We start from the raw sequence: 19,352 nt of genomic DNA on the forward strand, positions 1-19,352 counted from the left end.
ATGTAGGTTTCTTAAGTTAAACCACTCCAAACTTTGTCTCTGTAATTCACCTTCATCTCAACTAAATATTCCATATGTTTAAAGCTATTGCTTTAAAGCAAGCAATACGTGTATATATGCTCTAGTGCACCACTAATGATGCCTTGATGGAGCGATTAGTTCATAACCGTTAATTTTTGGAAGATCATGATCATACGATCGGGTGATTGTGATTAAAATTACTAAATTGACACTTACATATAGTCCACTAACCATTTTTAAAGCACATAAATTCTCTCTTCTTTTGTCTCTCTCAAAATCTTTTTGCTAGTTTTAAAATTTATGTTTTTCTCTGTTTTGGTTCAGAAGTTTTTATAGACTCCATTGTATCTTGGAAAAACACTGGTATAACCCAATGCATAACAAATCAAGCAAATATTTTCTTAAGAAGCATTTAATTTTTTTTGTTTGGAATTTTATTTTATATATATTCTAACATCGGGTACTTCCAAAGCTCCATTAGAATCGATTTTTCCCTAACAATTTCTAACATATTGCAATGAGGCCAACCAAAAATGAAGTACAAAATAGATATTAAATTAATTTCTCTCAATTTGTAGCTCATTACCTCTCCAGCATGTCAACGTCGCTCTCAATATTATTGATGATTTGTTTGATACTAATTATGAGGCAAACATCACCACAAAAATTCAAACGATAGTACAAAACAAAAATAGACTGACATTATTATAGAGATAATTAACATAAAAATAAAATAAAATATTGTACGTAGTAGTAGTGTTACAATATTAATTAAATAACTAAATTCATCATTTTTTATCAGTTTAAACTTTTGGGACAGCTGATGATTTAGGGCCTGCTTGGATGTGCATTTGAAAAGCCTAAAAGTGCGTTTTTAACACTCAAAAAGTCCGTTTTAAAAATTAAAAAAAAAAATGCATGTTTGGTAAAAAAAAATTGAAAGCGCTTCTAAGGGTTCAAAAAGCCTAGGAGGTTGTTTGAGTGTACATTTGAGAAGCCTAAGAGTGAGTTTAATACTTAAAAAGACTGTTTGAAGAAAAAAGTATAAGTTTGGTAAAAAAAAAAATACTGAAATTGCTTTTAAGGCTTCAAAAAATCTAAAAATTGCCAAAAAAATCTCTTTTTTTTTTTTTTTTTTTTTTTTACTTAAAAGCTCTATTTCTCAAACGCAATTCTAAATAGGTTCTAAAAATTGCCAAAACGCACTTTTGACAAAAGCATAAAAATAAAGGCTTTCCAAAAAAAAACATTTTTTTTTACTTAAAAGCTCTATTTCTTAAACACAATTTCAAATATGCTCTTAACATACTATCAGAAAAAGTTATGAGTTTAAACCTTGATTCTACAATTTAACTTTCGTATTCGCTTAAATTTTTAGGACAATTGAACTGGTGATTTGACATGCATGTAGAAAAATTGGATTACTTCCCCCCACCCCCCCAAAAAAAAAAAAAAAAAAAGGTGAAAAGGAAAGAAAATGGAAAATGTATGATATTTGGAGGTGGTAAAGGTGCTTGGCTACCAAAACTTTTATAAAAAGCTTATATAAGCTCACATGATGTGAAGCTACCAAATTAATTAAGCTCTTCTCTCTAGCTACCATGATGGCAACGGTAGAAGAGAAAGGGCCTGCAGATGGAAGAGAGGATTACACACAAGATGGAACTGTGGATCTCAAAGGCAGACCCATTTCAAGATCAAACACTGGGGGATGGAGAGCTTGTTCCTTCATTGTTGGTAATACTATTGTATATATAGCTAGCTTTAATTTCACTGTCTTTTTCTCTACCTTATAGAGATTCCGAGCTTATATATATTAATCCTTCTGCTGAGATGTTATATATATATGAAGTCTTGTTTTGTTTGTGTAAATATGTAGGGTATGAAGTGTTTGAGAGGATGGCATATTATGGGATTGCATCAAACCTGGTGCAATATTTAACAACGAAGCTCCATGAAGGAACTGTAAAATCTTCAAACAATGTCACCAACTGGGTTGGAACTGTTTGGATGACACCCATTTTAGGTGCTTACATAGCAGATGCTCATCTTGGCCGATATTGGACTTTTGTCATTGCTTCAGCAATTTATCTCCTGGTAAATCTCGAATTATTCCAATTAAATCGATCAAGCCATATATATATATATATATGTATATATATTTGGTGTTTTGTTAAGTAAATAGAGGAAGGAGAGGAGTAGATGAGTCAAATTAATCAATTAGTCTCAAATGGGTGTCAATCCATGTTCGTGGGTTGAGTTTAGGTCGTGTCAAAGCTTGAGTATTAGACTATAAGGTCAATTCGAATTCAACTCATTTAAGTAAACAGGTGAATCTCAACCCTGACACGGCTCATTTCAATAGGTGGGTGATTCGACCTGATACACATTACTCGTTTAATAAACAGGTCGTGCTAGGTTGACTTGACCCGACATGCATAACCAATTTAATTAACAAAATTCCCAGTATGAAAATTACATCTTATACACAATAATTCTTAGTTATTGAGAATGAAAATTAATTCCACTACTGAAGTTATATCTTTATAACTAGGGACGGGAGTAAAGGTAATTTTTTTTGTCCTAGACTTTAGGATTTAAGAGTAAACATATTTTAATTTATACGGGTTATGCATAGGTTAAGTGCGTTAACCAAAAATTAACCCATTTATTAATCATGTTTAATCGGGTCAATCTGGTTGGCCCCAAATTTTATTTTATTAAATCATAACTCTTTAATTTCATATTAAATTTGTATTGGGTTGACTGAAGTTCAACATGGTTTAATTGCAATAGGCCCATTGAGATGCAGGCAAACTCTAGGGCCTAAAAAAATTTGGGTTTGCAATTTGAGCATTTTTTTTTCTTTTTTTTTAATTGGATTCAAATAAATTTCTTTAACCCAATTTATTAAATTGATATTTATCTTTAAAACATGTAAAAATAAAATAAAATAAAAAAGTGAAAAAGAAAGAAAAAGAAAACGTGGCCGTGGGTCGTCCTTTTTTATTTCATTTTTCTGAATTTTTTTTTAGTAATAAGGGCATAATTATATTTTTAACAATTTTATGGAGTAAAACGGACATTTTACATATTGGCTATTTAAGTTAACGAAAAAAATTGACAAGTAAGAAGTGATTGAAATTAAGAGGTTGAAATATCAAAAGCCTCACATTGCAAATTTTTAAAGTTTAACGAGACATTAAAAAAACGTCTAATAGTTTAGAGAGATAAGTGAAGTTTTCTTTTTTAATTTAGTTTAAACATGAATATATGGGCTTTTACTTATTTCCATTAATTCAAAGTGACACAATATCCCTCTAACATTTATACACAGGGAATGACTCTCTTAACCCTCGCAGTCTCAGTACCAGCCTTAAGACCACCATCTTGTAATAATGGGATAAAGGAAGAGTACTGCAATAAAAGGGCCTCATCTTTGCAAGTGGGAATTTTCTATTGTGCCTTATACATAATTGCTGTTGGGACTGGTGGAACCAAGCCCAACATTTCAACCATGGGTGCAGACCAGTTTGATGACTTTGAACCCAAGGAAAGGACCCAGAAGCTCTCCTTCTTCAATTGGTGGATGTTCAGCATTTTCTTTGGCACCCTCTTCTCCAACACCATAGTTATTTACATACAAGACAATGTAGGCTGGAGCCTTGGCTATGGCCTTCCAACAGTTGCGCTCTTGTTTTCTGTTTTGGTGTTCTTGGTTGGCACTCCATTGTATAGGCACAAAGTGGCTGCAGAGAGTCCTCTCACTAGAATAGGTCAGGTGCTTGTGGCTGCTATAAGGAAGTGGAAGGTACCTGTCCCAAATGACCCAAAAGAGCTTCATGAGCTGAGCTTGGAAGATTATGCCAAAACCAGAAAATTCAGAATTGACCACACCCCTTCCCAAAGGTTAATCAGACCTCTACACTATCTATAAATTCAATTTTCGCTTTTTTTTCTTTGTTATCTATCTGATTTCCCTTTTCCACGTCGCTGCAATCTTAGTACGAAGCCTTAAGCACAATATTCATATACACATTCACTTGCATTGTGATATTCCAAAAAGTTAGTTCTACATCGCGTAAATAATAGATTATAAAAGCATTCATGAGTACTAAGTTCCATATTGAATCCTTATTATGCGATACTATATATATATGTTACGAAAAATTCTGTATTTCAAGAATTGAATCAACCAAAATGGTTCCATATATATTGAACCTATTTGGTTCCCCGTCTCACTAGATCGAATTGAAAAGTGTTTGGTAGTTTAAAGGGGTAAATAAAGTTTCCACTTAATTTTCTTTAAAAGTGAATGTTTGGAGTTTTACTTATTTCCATTCATTCATAACAACATGATATTTATAAATTCAATATTCACTTTTTTATTTATTATCTGATCATTTCCCTTTTTCACATCGCTATAATCTTCTTACGAAGCCTTAAGGTGAATTATAAGGGTGTATATAGGGTCTAAGTCTTATATTAATTCTTTATAAGGCGAAATTGGGTCTTTATCTTAAGTATATGTTATGGAAAATTTTGTATTTCAAGAATTGGATGAGCCAAAATAGTTCCCTAATTAAACAAACAAAAAAACAATTATATATGCAGAAACTAAAATACTTGCATCTTACCTTTCTGGTTCCCCATCTCCTTACTCTTGCATTGTATTGCCTGCAGATTGCTTGACAAAGCAGCTGTAAAGAACGGGCCAAGCACACCATGGTTGCTATGTGCAGTGACCCAAGTGGAAGAAACCAAGCAAATGGTGAAAATGATCCCAGTTTTGATTGCAACATTCATACCAAGCGCCATAATAGCTCAAGTAAGCACGCTTTTCATCGAACAAGGCACCACCCTAGATAGAAGCATGGGTCCTCATTTCAAAATCCCTCCAGCATGCCTCACAGCATTTGTGACAATCTTCATGTTGATAAGCATTCCGCTCTACGACCGCTACTTCGTTCCGATCGTGCGGCGCTACACAAAGAACCCTAGAGGGATTACATTGCTGCAGAGATTAGGGGTTGGCCTTGTGTTGCACGTCATTATCATGGTCATAGCTTGCTTGGCTGAAAGAAAGAGACTCAGTGTTGCAAGAGAAAACCATTTATTTGGCAAAGATGATATAATTCCGCTTTCGATTTTCATTCTCCTCCCTCAGTTTGCATTAATGGGGGTTGCTGATGCATTTGTGGAAGTTGCAAAGCTAGAGTTTTTCTATGATCAAGCTCCAGAAGGCATGAAAAGCCTGGGAACCTCATATTTCACTAGCAGCTTGGGAATTGGGCACTTTCTCAGTGGTTTTCTTTTGACAACAGTTTCTGATATCACCAAGAGGCATGGCCACAAGGGTTGGATTTTGGATAATCTAAATGTCTCCCATTTGGACTACTATTATGCTTTCTTGGCCATCTTGAGCTTTCTCAACTCCATCTTCTTTCTGCTCGTTGCAAAGTTCTTTGTTTATAATGTTGATGTGACAGAATCCAAGAGAGACATACCTATGGAAACTTCACTGAGCAAATCTTCATCCGTATATAATGAAACAAAGACAGGACTAAGCCGATAAAAAGTTCTTTGTATATTGCCTTTTTTTTTTAGCACTGCTTTCCTTTTACAATCAAATACAGTCCACTGTAAACAATAGAAGTAATAGAAATAAAAACTCATGGTGATAATTCAAAATTCATGCTTCTTTGTGATGGCAATATATAAGTAGAAAATTGTTGACACTATCAATAATGCTCTATTTTCTAAGAGAGCTCTCCCTCTCGCCCCTTATTGACTTGGGCGATCGGAGTCCTTCCGGGCTTCTGACATCTTCTACCTCTTTTGTAGACTAAACTCCTCCTTGAAAAGCAACTTGAAATCATAGCTGATTCCATAACCAACTGTATATAAGATGTAAAAAAACCCTGTTTTTTCCTATGTTTCCTAATTAACCTACCCATGTGGTCTGTGGTTCACTTCAAACATCAAACAATCTGGATCCATGATTACATATTGATAAATAAACAAACACAATAAGCACCAGCAATAAAGGGACCGCTTTATTCCAACTTCCAGATTAAAAAAATAAAAATAAAAATAAAAATAAAAATAAAAATAAAAACCAGAAAACAACAAGAATTACAAGGTAAAGTCAATGGCACCCTAGTGAGAACCACTTCCAACTTCACAAAAGCAAGTAAACAAACAATACAAAAATGTTAATCACTTTTTAGTTAAACCCAACAATAGTAGGATCCACTAAAACGCGACCAGGAAGCATAGAAAATATTGTTCAACCTTTTGGCAACACAACCAAAAAAAAAGTTGGAGAAAACCAAAATAACTACGACTTTGCCGAAAAACAACATGCAAAATTTAGAGAATACCCAAAGTCCCAAAAAGAATTTACAAAATAACAAACACATAAAATCATGTAGATTAATCAATGTCACTCAAAAAGAGCACATGCAATGCACGTGAGGTGCCTTCCGTTAGGATTTAACATAAAAGTGACATTGCATTGTTTTAAAACATGGCAACCGGACACTTTAAACTTTAAAAGTACGACTGCAAAAGTGCCAAAACATCATAGCTAATGTATGTAAAGTTTTCCCATATATTTATAATTTTCAAATTTATACATTTTTTTTACTAGAAAGTTTAAGATTACTCATATTGATTTAAATAAAATCGCAATTAAATATTATGATGATTAGATGATGAATGATGTAAGATAAATGAAAGATACCCATTTTTTTTTACTTATTAGAACAATTAATTCCAAGAGTTTTTAAGAAAGCCCTGTGTGTGTATACTAGATTTTGAATAACTCTTCAGCAGAGGTATATGGTCCCAAAACTTGACCACAATACGTATACACCAGCATAGGTGCTCTCGAGCGCACAAAAGAGAAAAAGGGCACGTGGTACTTTCTTCTTCAACTCAACTTGTAGTTGTCATGGCCTCTTTAGAATATAACCTCTGCTTTTTCAGTGCTTATGCCCCAGAAATCTTTTCCATCAGGAATTCATACGAAAGAAATCTCCTTTTTCAAGGAATACACACACAAGTTGCAAAAAACGCCACTCAAGAAACCTCCTTTCTTAAGGCATTTCTTATCTGTAAGAAGCAGGAATAATATAATATCCAAAGGACGAATAATATGATTAACAAGGCTGCAACTTTATATACATAATGTTCTCCAAATATTTTGAACCATCATTACATAACATATCAAAGAAATCAAGTTCTTGCCCGAGTTGCCCGGCCTGCTGCTCGAGTTTCAGTTTACCAAAAGTACATTAATATATACATGTTTAGACATACATAACTCTAACCTAAAAGCTTAAACTAATGGATTTACTTATTTTTCTTTAATTTAGGACTCAACACTCAACACATGCACTCGTACGATTTGCATATTTGTATGTCAACGCACACTACCCCTCCACTACATACACAAACTACCTCACTCCCACTACACACGTGGCCTAACACTTGAACCTTGTCCTCAAGCCAATGTTCTTCTCGAACTGCTTCAAACCCTTATTTTGTTACAGGAAATTCTAAGAGTGGAAATTCGTCAGAATGCACTTCACTTGACAAACCCTAGGTGTGGAGGAATGAGCTCCATCGTAGGTGTCACATACACTTCCCCCCCCAACCAGTCCATTGCATGGCAGTTCGCTTCTTCACATGTGCACAAAGCACTACACTACCGCCCACTACATGCATAAACTACCCCACCCCCCACTACACACTCACGTTGGCTAACAGAAACCATCACTCTGGAATAGAAATTCATTCAAACCAATCCATGTGTTAGAATTTTCAACCCATCATTCCAGGAATCATGCACGTGGCAATGACCAGTTGAAGAGGAACAGTTTTCTATCATTTTCCTCTGCTGTCACACTCGAGCTGATCATTTTACCCATTTAGGATCGATACGATCATAACATATCATGTTCTATTGTCGATATCCACATCCACTCATTTTATTGGCACTAATTCAAGAGTTGAGATTTGGCAGCCAAGCGACAGACATAACCTTTTCTCTTTTTTTTTTTAAAAAAAAAAATTAGAGAAGAGAGATGTTAAAGAAAAATTCAAATTTGAGGTATTAGTACTAAATTTAGGATGATAAAATCATTTTTAAGTGATACCGTCCTTAAAGGGTTAACCTTCCACCCATGGGTTTTAGTTTTAAATCAAAAAATAAATTTTGAGGCATTAGAAATTAAATATTAACTTATAAAAATTTAACCAAAAAAAACAAACACAAAATCTAGCAAGACTAGGAAGAGAGAGATTTTTCTACAAATTTTTTTTTTTTTAATAAAGCCACATCAGACTTTGGCAGACACTTGTCTGACTCTTGGCAGCCTAATAGCAGGACTCCTAATTCGATGGTAATCTTTTCTTTCCTCTTCGTGGTTCGACCACAAAGTCACAACTCATTCTATCTTATACTTGACGTGATAGTTGGTTCTAATACCAAATGATACAAATTTTACATAGAACTCAGTTTGCAAGGAGAGGGTGTTACTTAACCCATGTGAAATAAGTGGGATCATATATAACATAATTTGTGTAGAAAAAGTTTGCCAAAAGAAAGAAAAGAGAGGTGAACTACAGGAAAGAAAATGGAAAGTCTATATATAAAAAGCTATAGGCCAACGTGATATCAAATAACTAGAGTCCCCAAGTTCTTCTCTCTACCATGATGGCAGCAGTAGAAGAAAAAGGGCCTGCAGATGGAAGAGAGGATTACACACAAGATGGGACTGTGGATCTCAAAGGTAGACCCGTTTTAAGATCCAAGACTGGGGGATGGAGAGCATGTTCCTTCATTGTAGGTAATGTAGCGTATGTGTTTTTTAGTGCCTTTTCTCCTTGCATTAAGCAATAATGGGATAGGCCTTTCACTTCACATTAATGCAAATGGACTAAACTTCAATAGTTGCTGAATATATATCTTTAAATAAGGATGAACTCCTGGCTAAGCCTTTCTTTTAAAGAGAGATTATCTGAGATGTTATATATATTGAACCTCCATGCTGTTATCATATACATGAAGTCTTGCAATTAATCATTCTAATTCTCTTTTCTCACTCAAATTTTTCTGATGCTATCAATTAAGTTATTAAATTTACTCTTTTTTATCGGTTTAAGCGTTTAAGCGTTTAAGATAAAGTGTTGATTTAACATGATATCAAAGTGATAATCTTGAATACGAACCTTCTCTTTTGAAGTTCACTTTCCATTTCAATTAAATATTTTGCATTTCACTTACTATTAGACTAAGTATTAGACTACTAATAATTAAATGATCGAATCAACCATTTTCTACTAACTTGAGTTTTTTTTTTTTTTTACACCTAGTGATTTAACACTAACTCAAGGGAAGTTTGAGCTGATCACACGTAAAAAGTTTTTCCTTCCGTTTTCAGTTTTTGAGATAAATAGTGATTTAATGTATGACAAAAGTTTTTACAATTTCCTGATGGGAATGTTTTTGTAGGGTATGAAGTGTTTGAGAGGATGGCATATCATGGGATTTCATCAAACCTAGTGCAATATTTAGCAAAGAAACTCCATGAAGGCACTGTAAAATCTTCAAACAGTGTCACTAACTGGGTTGGAACTATATGGATGACACCCATTTTAGGTGCTTACATTGCAGATGCTCATCTTGGTCGATACTGGACTTTTGTCATTGCCTCAGGAATTTATATTGCGGTAAATTTTCTCTTTTGCTAAGTATATTATTTAATATACGAACTTTCCTTTATGTGGGTTCAAACTCTCTCTTAATAATTGAGGCCCAACATGAATGACAGATAAATGATGGAGACAAGGTTCAAAATTTAAATCTTTTGTTTTAATATCATGTTAAATCACCACTTATTCCAAAAACCTGAGCCAATAAAAAAGAGTCAATTTAATCATTTGATTTTCTCAATGCTCCTCTAACTTTTGTAAACAGGGGATGTGCCTCTTAACCCTAGCAGTCTCAGTGCCAGCCTTAAGACCACCATCTTGTGGTCATGGAATCAAAGAAGTGGATTGCACTAAAAGAGCCTCATCTTTGCAAGTGGGTATTTTCTACTGTGCCTTGTATCTAATTGCTGTAGGGAATGGTGGAACCAAGCCCAACATTTCAACCATGGGTGCAGACCAGTTTGATGAGTTTGAGCACAAGGAAAGGACCCAAAAGCTCTCCTTCTTTAATTGGTGGTTTAGCAGCATTTTGCTTGGCACCCTCTTCTCCAATACTTTGCTGATCTACGTACAAGATAATGTGGGGTGGAGCCTTGGCTATGGCCTTCCAACAATTGGGCTCTTGCTCTCTGTTTCAGTGTTCTTGGTGGGCACTCCATTTTATAGGCACAAAATGCCATCAGGGAGTCCTTTCACTAGGATAGCTAATGTGCTTGTTGCTGCTCTAAGGAAGAGGAAGGTACCTGTACCCACTGACCCAAAAGAGCTTCATGAACTGAGCTTGGAAGATTATGCCAAAATGGGGAAATTCAGAATTGACTACACCCCTTCATTAAGGTTAATCATCTATACTATATATACATATATAACAATATTCATATATAAGAGTAAGGATGACAATTCGTGCTTGCGTGTCGAGTTCGTGTTGTATTGCGACATAGGTATAAGACTATATAGGCCAGCCGTAATCCAACTCATTTAATTAAATAAGTCAGACCCCGTAACTCAAACCTATAAATTTCGCATTGGATTTGCGGGTCGTCGGCAAAAATTACCAACCCTAAATATCACTTGTCAGATTGAGATCGTGTCAAGGCATGGATATAAAATTATATAGGTTAATCATAATCCGACTCATTTGATTAAACAAGTCAAACCTATCAACCCAAACCCATTAATTTCGTGTCAAATTTATAGGTTGTATAAAAAACTGTCAATCTTAATAAACATATTCTCTTTTACTATAATTATAGACATGTTTATCTTTGAGCAATTTTGTTTTATTTGAGAATAGAAAAAAATTTATTTTCTTTGAGAACATTGTGGAAAACAGCCACTGGGAAAGAATGAAAGACTAGCAATTTAGCAGAAAGCCTTTTATCATATTTAGCATAATCTATGGGATAAAATTTAGGAAAACAGAACAAAAGTTTGATCAAGAGTAGGAAAAATGTTCTGCCACCTTGCTCACACGGCATTGCCTGCAGATTCCTTGACAAAGCGGCAGTGAAGAGCGGGCCAAGCTCACCATGGATGCTATGTCCGGTGACCCAAGTAGAAGAAACCAAGCAAATGATGAAAATGATTCCTGTTTTGTTTGCAACATTCATACCAAGCACGATAATATCTCAAGTAAATACACTCTTCGTCAAACAAGGTACAACCCTAGATAGGAGCATGGGTCCTCATTTTGAAATCCCTCCAGCAAGTCTCACAACATTTGTGTCAATCTTCATGCTGATAACCGTGACAATCTATGACCGCTACTTCGTTCCGACGGTACGGCGCTATACTAAGAACCCTAGAGGAATTACACTGCTACAGCGACTAGGGTTTGGCCTTGTGTTGCAAGTCATTATCATGGTCACAGCTTGCTTGGTTGAAAGAAAAAGACTCAACATTGCCAGAGAAAACCACATATTAGGCAAACATGATACAGTTCCTATAACCATTTTCATTCTCCTCCCTCAGTTTGCATTGGCAGGGGTCGCAGATGCGTTTGTGGAAGTTGCAAAGCTAGAGTTTTTCTATGATCAAGCTCCAGAAGGCATGAAAAGCCTGGGAACCTCATATTGCACTAGTAGCATTGGGATTGGGCACTTTTTCAGTAGTTTTCTTTTATCAACAGTTGCTGATATCACAAAGAGGAACGGCCACAAGGGTTGGATTTTGGATAATCTGAATGTCTCTCATTTAGACTACTATTATGCTTTCTTGGCCATCCTGAGCTTGCTCAACGGCCTCTTCTTTTTACTCGTCGCAAAGTTCTTCGTTTATAATGACGTGCCGCAATCAAAGAGAGACATAGCCATGGAAGCTCCTCTGAGCAAAGCTTAATCTCAAGATAATGAAGTCCTGAAGACAGGAATAAGCTGATAAAAGTCATTTTGTATTGCTTGATTTTCATATCAAATAACTATGACTAGAAAAGCAATAAAATTGTCTGATGAAAATGCCAAACAAATAAACGAAACATTATGACATCTGTAGCAAAAATACAGAGCTGTATTTAATTATTCAACTTAATCACATTCATGGAAGGCTTTAAACAAGCTAATAAATCATTATCCACTACTTATAACAACAGAATATCTGCATCACAAATGCTTTATCAGTAAAACAAAAGTCTGAAACAGAGCAATTTGTCCAAAGCAAAAATACAGAGCTCTGTCTAATTTTATAACCTAACTATATACATGTGAGCCTTAAGCAAGCGTGATAAACAGATTATTATCCTGGACTGAAAATAACAAAATATTGGATCACAAAAGCTTTCTCAGCTGACAAGAGGCTGCAATTTACATGCAGCAATTGATTCCACAAGCCAAGTGTGACCAATAACTTGGGATCCAATATCTGAGGCTACATCCTGCGCTTCACTCAATCTATTCCAAAGAATATCAACTTCTTCTCCTACCTTGCAGCCTTGTGGGGAATCAAGGTTGTAGACAATTAGTACCCTCACCAGAGCTTCCTCATCACAGCTTTGTGATGGCAATTCTTCTTTACTTTTCAAAACAGTACCTCCAGCAGTTACAACCAAGGTTTGGAGATCGTCCTTGTATTCGGGGACAAAATCACCAGAAAAATAGAATTTGAACCCATCGAAGAGCTTTGGTGCCTAAAAAAGAAAAAAGCAAATCAGTTATCTCAATTAGTAAGTAAACACATATCATGAGACAACAAATACCGGAAGTATGCTTGTAGGGAATAGAAGTGCAAAACTATTTTTCCTGATCAAATTGCAATAATTGGCTAAGTCAGTACGTGTAGTCTTCCATAAATCTTCCCATCCCAGCTAAAAGTAGGTTTTCATTCCAAATGTACCAGCTAAGATACGGCTATAGCATTCTGCCAAATGTTTCCCTCAACATGAAAATGCCCAATTTGACAGCATAAAACCGGAGGACTCAAAGTAAGATAGTCATCCTATTTCATGTGAATTATTATGAGAGAATTATTTGGAAATTAATCCAGATATTCCAGTAGCAAGACAGGCCACTTGAACAAAAGTGCTTATAAAAGTTGGAGTATACATGATCCAGATAAAACAGTTCACAAGTTTGTGTGCAATTATTCATGAGAGAACTAGCTTTACATTATTTGAAGCCATAAGCCTGCCAGTTTTGGGGCCATCAGAACACCCATGGTTGTCAAGACAAACTTCATAGGGTACTTCGTCCACAGGATGCATAGCTTCCATGCAAGCTTTTATCCCTGCAAAACCAGCATTTCAAGGTACATCAGTTAGTAATCATTCAAATGAACTAATAGCAATAAGCAAGAATCGGAGGAAATGCCAATATAGACATAAACATAAAATGTCCTTAGTAGCAGACTCATTACAGATCTCAAAATAGTAATGTCAAGCATGTTGCAATATTTATCAAGGCAGAATTCCAATTTCTTCATACAAGATAACCCCGTTTCTTATAAAAAAAGTAATCAAGTACAGATAGCAAATATAACTTACAATCAATGTTAAGAACCCATCTCCCATTCAAAATGGCCATAAGAACTTTCAGCGTCCTGGTGCATGCACCTTGTGCATCCGTGGCTGCAATAACATGCGTGACATTTGGTTCCCAGTACTTGGTCACAGTTGCACCACACATGCTTGCAAACTCGATCACAAGAACCTATAGCCCAAATTATTTAAAAAGAAAATGTGAAAATGCATATCACTTAATAACGCACAAATAGGATAATTTGAAATGCATATGCATATACTAAAACTGGGTTTTCAAACACAGGCTAGTGTGAGACTAACAAAATAAAACCTGGCTAAGAATACACTTCGCCAGAAATCTTTGAAGTCAGGTGCTTCAGCTTCTTAATTCCTATTTAACACAACTCTTATCCAAGAAAAGAGAAACAGTTCATCTAAAATGATTCGGTTAAATCCAATGACAAAAATTTCCTTATAAATATACTGATTTTTCATCAAAATGCTTTAAGCAAAACAAATTAATCATTTGCTTGCAATGAGCGACTTGCAAGCCATGCAAACTGTTTTATAGAATCTACATGAAATAGGAAATTATAAAAGAGAAAGTCACCATTATTAGTGATCCTCATAATTCATGTGAGTGTGTGTAAGAATGAATACCATATTCTAGAAAATGGACAATTAACCATAGGACACCTCTCCTTCTAGAATAGGGACAAACATTAAGTCTAAGAGAGCTCTACACTCAGTTTTGAGAAAATCCCAGAAAAAGAAACTATTTCAATTTCCACCAAATTATGACAATGAATCATGTGAAATGATAAAAAAAGACATCCTATTTGAACTAACCTTCTCTTTAGAAGATAGAGCAGATCCACATATAACCCATTTTTTGGCTCTCTTTGGAGCTGCCCAAAGTTTGGACTGCTGAGGGCCTCTGCATGTGGAATGACAAAAAAATGGGATATATATCATATATTGGTAGACAACCTATAGTGGTAACTTACATGAGATAGAAGCATATATTGATAACCAAGCATTTTCTTCCTACTTTATTACAAGTAACAAGAAATTTATGGGGAAAAAAAAAAGTACATGAGATATAAAATGTATTGTAACGACCCAGAAAAAACGTTAGCTACATCTGTGGTATCTTTAAAAGGACTAGTCGAGTTGCAATTAAAGCTCCCTAGAATTGCTTATAAAGCCCAATAAAACCTAGCAAGGAACCAATATGAAACTTCACACCTATAAGCTCCTTAATATTCCACTCAGCTGGAATATTAAGGTGTTACAATGAGGGACTAAGGTGTTACAAGCATTCAAATTAGCCAAGTATGCATTTAAATTTTAGGAGAAGAGGAAGCAAAAGATTTCTCTTTTTTTCTTTAGAGGAAAAGATATGGGAAATCTATATTCAAGATTCATCATATTCATATTCTAACACTTGAGAATTAGATGATGTTTTTGAAATAATTCTACACTTTTTTTTAAAATAAATAATTAGATGACACATGCCAACTCTAACAATGTTCATACAGCCCAATTACTTTGAACAAAACAAAAAAGCAATTCTCAACTATTTATCCGTATGAAACACTAAAAAATTGATACAACTATCAAGTATCGCATACTGATGACTTGGCAGAGGATAATCCTTAAAATCATGATTTCCATACCTGGACCTCTCATTTGGAAACTTGAAAGAAGAATGAGTAGGACAGAGCATAAGAAACTTTTCCTGTGAGAAACCAAAGAGCAACAACCCATTAATAGTTGAATCCTAACTCACTACATTGAAACAAGAAGAGATGGACACAACAACAAAGCACTATGATACTAAATGAAAAGGCATAGTGCAGTTACATGGTCCCAGCGACAATTTGATACTTGTCCTGCACAGGGAAGGTGATAACTTCTCCGGCAGGATTTTGCATAACAGCCAAGGGCAGCTCCCTTTTGTCCACATCTGCTGCACTTGAGCTTTGCACCCCTTGCCACTTCTGCCTTCAAATTCTTAATAGTTTCATTATCAAAATATACTTGTGGTGCCCTGCATTTTAGAATTATATTATATCTTACTCTAATAGCAAAGAGATAACAAGAAAAGGCTAAAAAGGAATCAAGAAAAATGACTGTCAATAAAACTTAAATTAAACCAAACTGTGTTTGCCAAAAACTGGCCCCTTTTCTGCATTTTTAGCAAAACACGGATATGAAAACCCTTAAAGTTATATACCCCTAAAAAAGCATTAAAAAAAAAAACCTATTTCATATATTTGTTTCTCAAATGATTTAAAAAGCTATACAAGGCAGCTAATACCAAGTCACATGGAAATACTAGAAATGCCAAGAAGACATACCAATCAACGCATAGTCTGTGAACATGTATGACATTTGAAAGTGTGGCCTCATCTCCTACTACCATTTTCCCATTAGCATAATGCAACATTGGGCCAGTATGCTGGAAGAATTTAAGACCGTCACAAGGAGATTAAGACCAAAACTATTTGTAAATATGAAAACATATTGAGATAATCTCCCAATGATATTCTTTAGCAACAAAAGCAATGGCACACAAATATCAATTAAAATGATATAAATATGTAAAGTTTACCTCTGAAATCTCAGGGGACTGGCAAAAGGCACAAATGCTTTTATGCACAAATGAGGCATCTGATATTACAGGCTGCTGTGCAGCAGCACAAGGCACCCTAGATGCGACGTCAAATTCAGAACTGGGAGTTGGTAAGATTTCAGAAAGTGAAACAAGTGGTGGAATACAACCGTCTGCTTTCATGCTCAACTCTGATGTGCCATAGTCAAATTTCTTTTGCCTCTTGATGCTCCTCAAATGACCACCTTCGGTTTCGGAGGCAGAACCGTCATGCCCCAACTGCCTAATCTTATCTTCAGAATCTTTGGTGATTGCTCTCTTGGTCAAATAATTGTTTGGACTCTGAAAATGCAAAAAGATAAAGATAAGGATTAAAGTAACTACTAAAAAAAACAAAAACAAAATAAAAGCACAATGCAGCTAGCTGCAACAGTAGTAGTGAATATTAAAAGCCAAAGCAACAAAATCATTATCAAATTAACAGTTTCCTACATGCTCATTGCCCTGATCATGGCTGTCACCATCTGAACCCTTAGCATCACCAATCGAAGGAGGGGTATTCGGCAATGACTGTGCCACCTGATTCATCTCTATTTCCACAACATTAGGCTCTTCAAGCCACCCAGGTCCCGCAGGCAAATTCAGTGATGACAGATTACTACTCACTACATGATTAAGTTTGTCTCCTCCCCTACCACCTTTACCATCTTTACCATCTGTTGGCATGCTGTGTTTCTCATATTCATCATTCTTGCTGACCCCATCTTCAACAGAACGATTCAAATTCAATGGAACCTGAACTCGCTTATTAGCTGATAAAGAGAAGATGGACTGTCCACTGCATGATTTATCCCCTTGGATAGTTTCAAATGCTTCCTTCCTCAAAGTCTGGCATTGCTCCAAAATCCTCCCAGAACCTACAAGATCAACACGTAACACACAATAACTAACCTATAAGTTGAATTTGTATTCTTAATTTCTTATAGACCAAATGTCAATTCAAACGATGCTTATCAGATAAGGGTTCATATAGTGGTTGTACCAGAAGAAACATGCTGAAAGAAATTGGCACTGAAAGTAGCTTCCAAACCCCTGTAGATTGTTACCAGATTTTCCAAGTAAGGCGCAGGCCTTGAATCTGCCACCTCAGAAAAAGTTAGATGAACCATTTACATAAAGAGACACAAATAGCTTCAAGAATAGTTCTCACAAGATGTTTAAAATATTTTAGTTGCTGACAATCCAAAAGCCAATAGGAAAAACAATAACAGATTTTAAGCTTGCCTCTGCTTGTTTTGATGGAAAATATTTAAACTTTCCCCATAATTCTCTTGGATTTGGCTTAGGTGTGTAAAAAGAACTAAAGGAGAAGTTATTTCAACGGTCTAGATTTAATTTCAAGTTTTCCACCCAAGAGAGAGAGAGAGAGAAATCAAATAAGCACCTAAGAAAAAAAGAACAAAAGGCATCCAAAGAAAAAATCACAGCAAACTATTTTATTTGAAGAAAATAATAGAAACCAGAGGAGCCAAACATACCTTGGTTGAAATAATGCGCTTTACAGACGAGACACTCTGATTTAAGCTGTGTTGAAATGGGTATGCAGGAACTGCAACGAATTCAAAAACCCAAACCCAGAATACAAATTAAATCAAGAATAATTTGTGAAAAAAAAAAAAAAAAAAAAAAAAAAGAACAAAGAGTAAGATCGCGATCAAGATGCAGTGGAAACGAACTTGCAGAAAATGTGATTGCAGGGGAGTAACATTGGTCTGTCGAGCAGGCTTAAGCTGCAAAACACCAACATGAAACCCATAATAGATTATAGTCACAAACAAAGAAATCACTAAGACTATGTTCTGTTCACCAATAGATCAAATCAAAAACAAAAAAACTTCAAATCAAAATACTTGTTCTTTTACCTTGGTTTGGAGAAAAAAAAAAAACAAAAAACAAGATTTGAAGAAGTATCAGCATTTTCTCTACAAAGCAAACATTTTTTTCTCTTAAAATTAAATACAAGTTGGAAAGAAAGTTAGGGCGAGCAAAAGGAAAATACTTGAAATTACATTCTCTTTTGTAGCCAAACAATAGCATAAGATTATAATCCAGTTTCTCTTCTAGAATGTGAACCAAGAAATAAGAAAAAAGGATTCGCCCTACCCAACAAATTGTTTGTCCTTCAGCCATGGATTTTCTAAGCTACCAATCAGAGCATTAACGAACAAACCCAAAACCAACCACACAAAGAAAAATGTGAGGAAAAAAAAAAAAAAAAAAAAAAGCAAAACATACCAGAGAGGGCACTTGAGCTCGAGACCCATCTTCTGGAAATGAAGAACCCACGGGTTCAGAAATCTACTACCACCACTCACTGAGTCTCCCATTCCCACTCGTTACAACCAAAGCTAAAGCAAACCAGTAAAATGTACTCAACAAACACAGATTTTGCGTTGCGAGAGAGGGAGCTTTAATCGGGGACAGTGAAGTACACGTGGCGGCTGGGATTGTGTTTTTTGGGGGGGAAGACGAAGCGCGCGCGGGAGTGATTGATTTGACATTTGATTGGGAGCGAAAGGAATGATGACGTCTGGAGTGGGCGCGCCCTTTTTCATTTTTTCATGGACTTTTGGAAACTCCCGCCAGCGCGCTTTCGTGCTGACGTGGTGTTTTAAGATTAGAACAAAAAAAAAAAAAAAAAAAAAAATCGGCACATTAAAAGAGAAGGACCATTAATTTATAACCAAATCTGTGACCTTATCAAATACCATATTCGTATAATACACAAAATCCAATGAATTGTAATTTGCATTGCATTTACGGCCTTCTTAATGTAAGATTATTACATCTATTATTATAATCTTTTATAAATTTATATGATAATTTATAATTTATTTACATAACTATCTCGTTTCCCTGGAAAAAAAAAAACTTATTATTACGTGTTAGTACACATTTTAATGGCTAAGGTAATAAATATAAAGTATCTGTTATGTCATGTTTAAAATATAGTAAGTGTCATATAAACTATCTGACATATTTGAT

The 19,352-nt window shown here is 35.2% G+C and overlaps 3 protein-coding genes across 3 annotated transcripts; 2 read left to right on the forward strand and 1 right to left on the reverse strand.

Annotated features, from left to right (window-relative positions):
• Positions 1-1,550: 1,550 nt before the first annotated feature.
• Positions 1,551-5,654, forward strand: LOC132166304 (protein NRT1/ PTR FAMILY 5.2-like). The gene is made up of 4 exons (XM_059577101.2): positions 1,551-1,758; positions 1,901-2,118; positions 3,359-3,930; positions 4,705-5,654. Exons 1-4 carry the CDS (start codon positions 1,623-1,625, stop codon positions 5,594-5,596), a joined length of 1,818 nt encoding a protein of 605 aa, XP_059433084.2. The 5' UTR covers positions 1,551-1,622; the 3' UTR covers positions 5,597-5,654.
• A 3,074-nt stretch (positions 5,655-8,728) lies between these two features.
• LOC132166239 (protein NRT1/ PTR FAMILY 5.2-like) lies at positions 8,729-12,175 on the forward strand. Its single transcript, XM_059577017.2, has 4 exons — positions 8,729-8,876; positions 9,542-9,759; positions 10,007-10,578; positions 11,229-12,175. The coding sequence occupies exons 1-4, from the start codon at positions 8,741-8,743 to the stop codon at positions 12,076-12,078; spliced, it is 1,776 nt and encodes a 591-aa protein (XP_059433000.1). The 5' UTR covers positions 8,729-8,740; the 3' UTR covers positions 12,079-12,175.
• A 159-nt stretch (positions 12,176-12,334) lies between these two features.
• On the reverse strand, positions 12,335-18,819 carry BARD1 (breast cancer associated RING 1). Its single transcript, XM_059576735.2, has 13 exons — positions 18,603-18,819; positions 18,044-18,097; positions 17,846-17,916; positions 17,350-17,445; positions 16,800-17,224; positions 16,308-16,649; positions 16,054-16,154; positions 15,557-15,743; positions 15,370-15,431; positions 14,540-14,627; positions 13,715-13,880; positions 13,340-13,458; positions 12,335-12,862 (listed from the first exon to the last, which is right to left on the reverse strand). The coding sequence occupies exons 1-13, from the start codon at positions 18,692-18,694 to the stop codon at positions 12,518-12,520; spliced, it is 2,148 nt and encodes a 715-aa protein (XP_059432718.2). The 5' UTR covers positions 18,695-18,819; the 3' UTR covers positions 12,335-12,517.
• Positions 18,820-19,352: the final 533 nt, after the last annotated feature.

The sequence above is a fragment of the Corylus avellana genome, chromosome 11 (genome assembly GCF_965113065.1).
Source record: "Corylus avellana chromosome 11, dhCorAvel1.hap1.2, whole genome shotgun sequence".
Lineage (NCBI taxonomy): Eukaryota > Viridiplantae > Streptophyta > Magnoliopsida > Fagales > Betulaceae > Corylus > Corylus avellana.

Coding starts and splice junctions, on each gene's coding strand:
- LOC132166304 (XM_059577101.2), top strand. CDS start 1,623: ATGATGGCAACGGTAGAAGAGAAAGGGCCTGCAGATGGAAGAGAGGAT. Junction 1,759..1,900: donor AGCTTGTTCCTTCATTGTTG/GTAATACTATTG, acceptor GTAAATATGTAG/GGTATGAAGTGTTTGAGAGG. Junction 3,931..4,704: donor GACCACACCCCTTCCCAAAG/GTTAATCAGACC, acceptor TATTGCCTGCAG/ATTGCTTGACAAAGCAGCTG.
- LOC132166239 (XM_059577017.2), top strand. CDS start 8,741: ATGATGGCAGCAGTAGAAGAAAAAGGGCCTGCAGATGGAAGAGAGGAT. Junction 9,760..10,006: donor CCTCAGGAATTTATATTGCG/GTAAATTTTCTC, acceptor TTTTGTAAACAG/GGGATGTGCCTCTTAACCCT. Junction 10,579..11,228: donor GACTACACCCCTTCATTAAG/GTTAATCATCTA, acceptor CATTGCCTGCAG/ATTCCTTGACAAAGCGGCAG.
- BARD1 (XM_059576735.2), bottom strand. CDS start 18,694: ATGGGAGACTCAGTGAGTGGTGGTAGTAGATTTCTGAACCCGTGGGTT. Junction 18,098..18,602: donor GAGCTCAAGTGCCCTCTCTG/GTATGTTTTGCT, acceptor GGTGTTTTGCAG/CTTAAGCCTGCTCGACAGAC. Junction 17,225..17,349: donor CTTTCAGCATGTTTCTTCTG/GTACAACCACTA, acceptor TTGATCTTGTAG/GTTCTGGGAGGATTTTGGAG.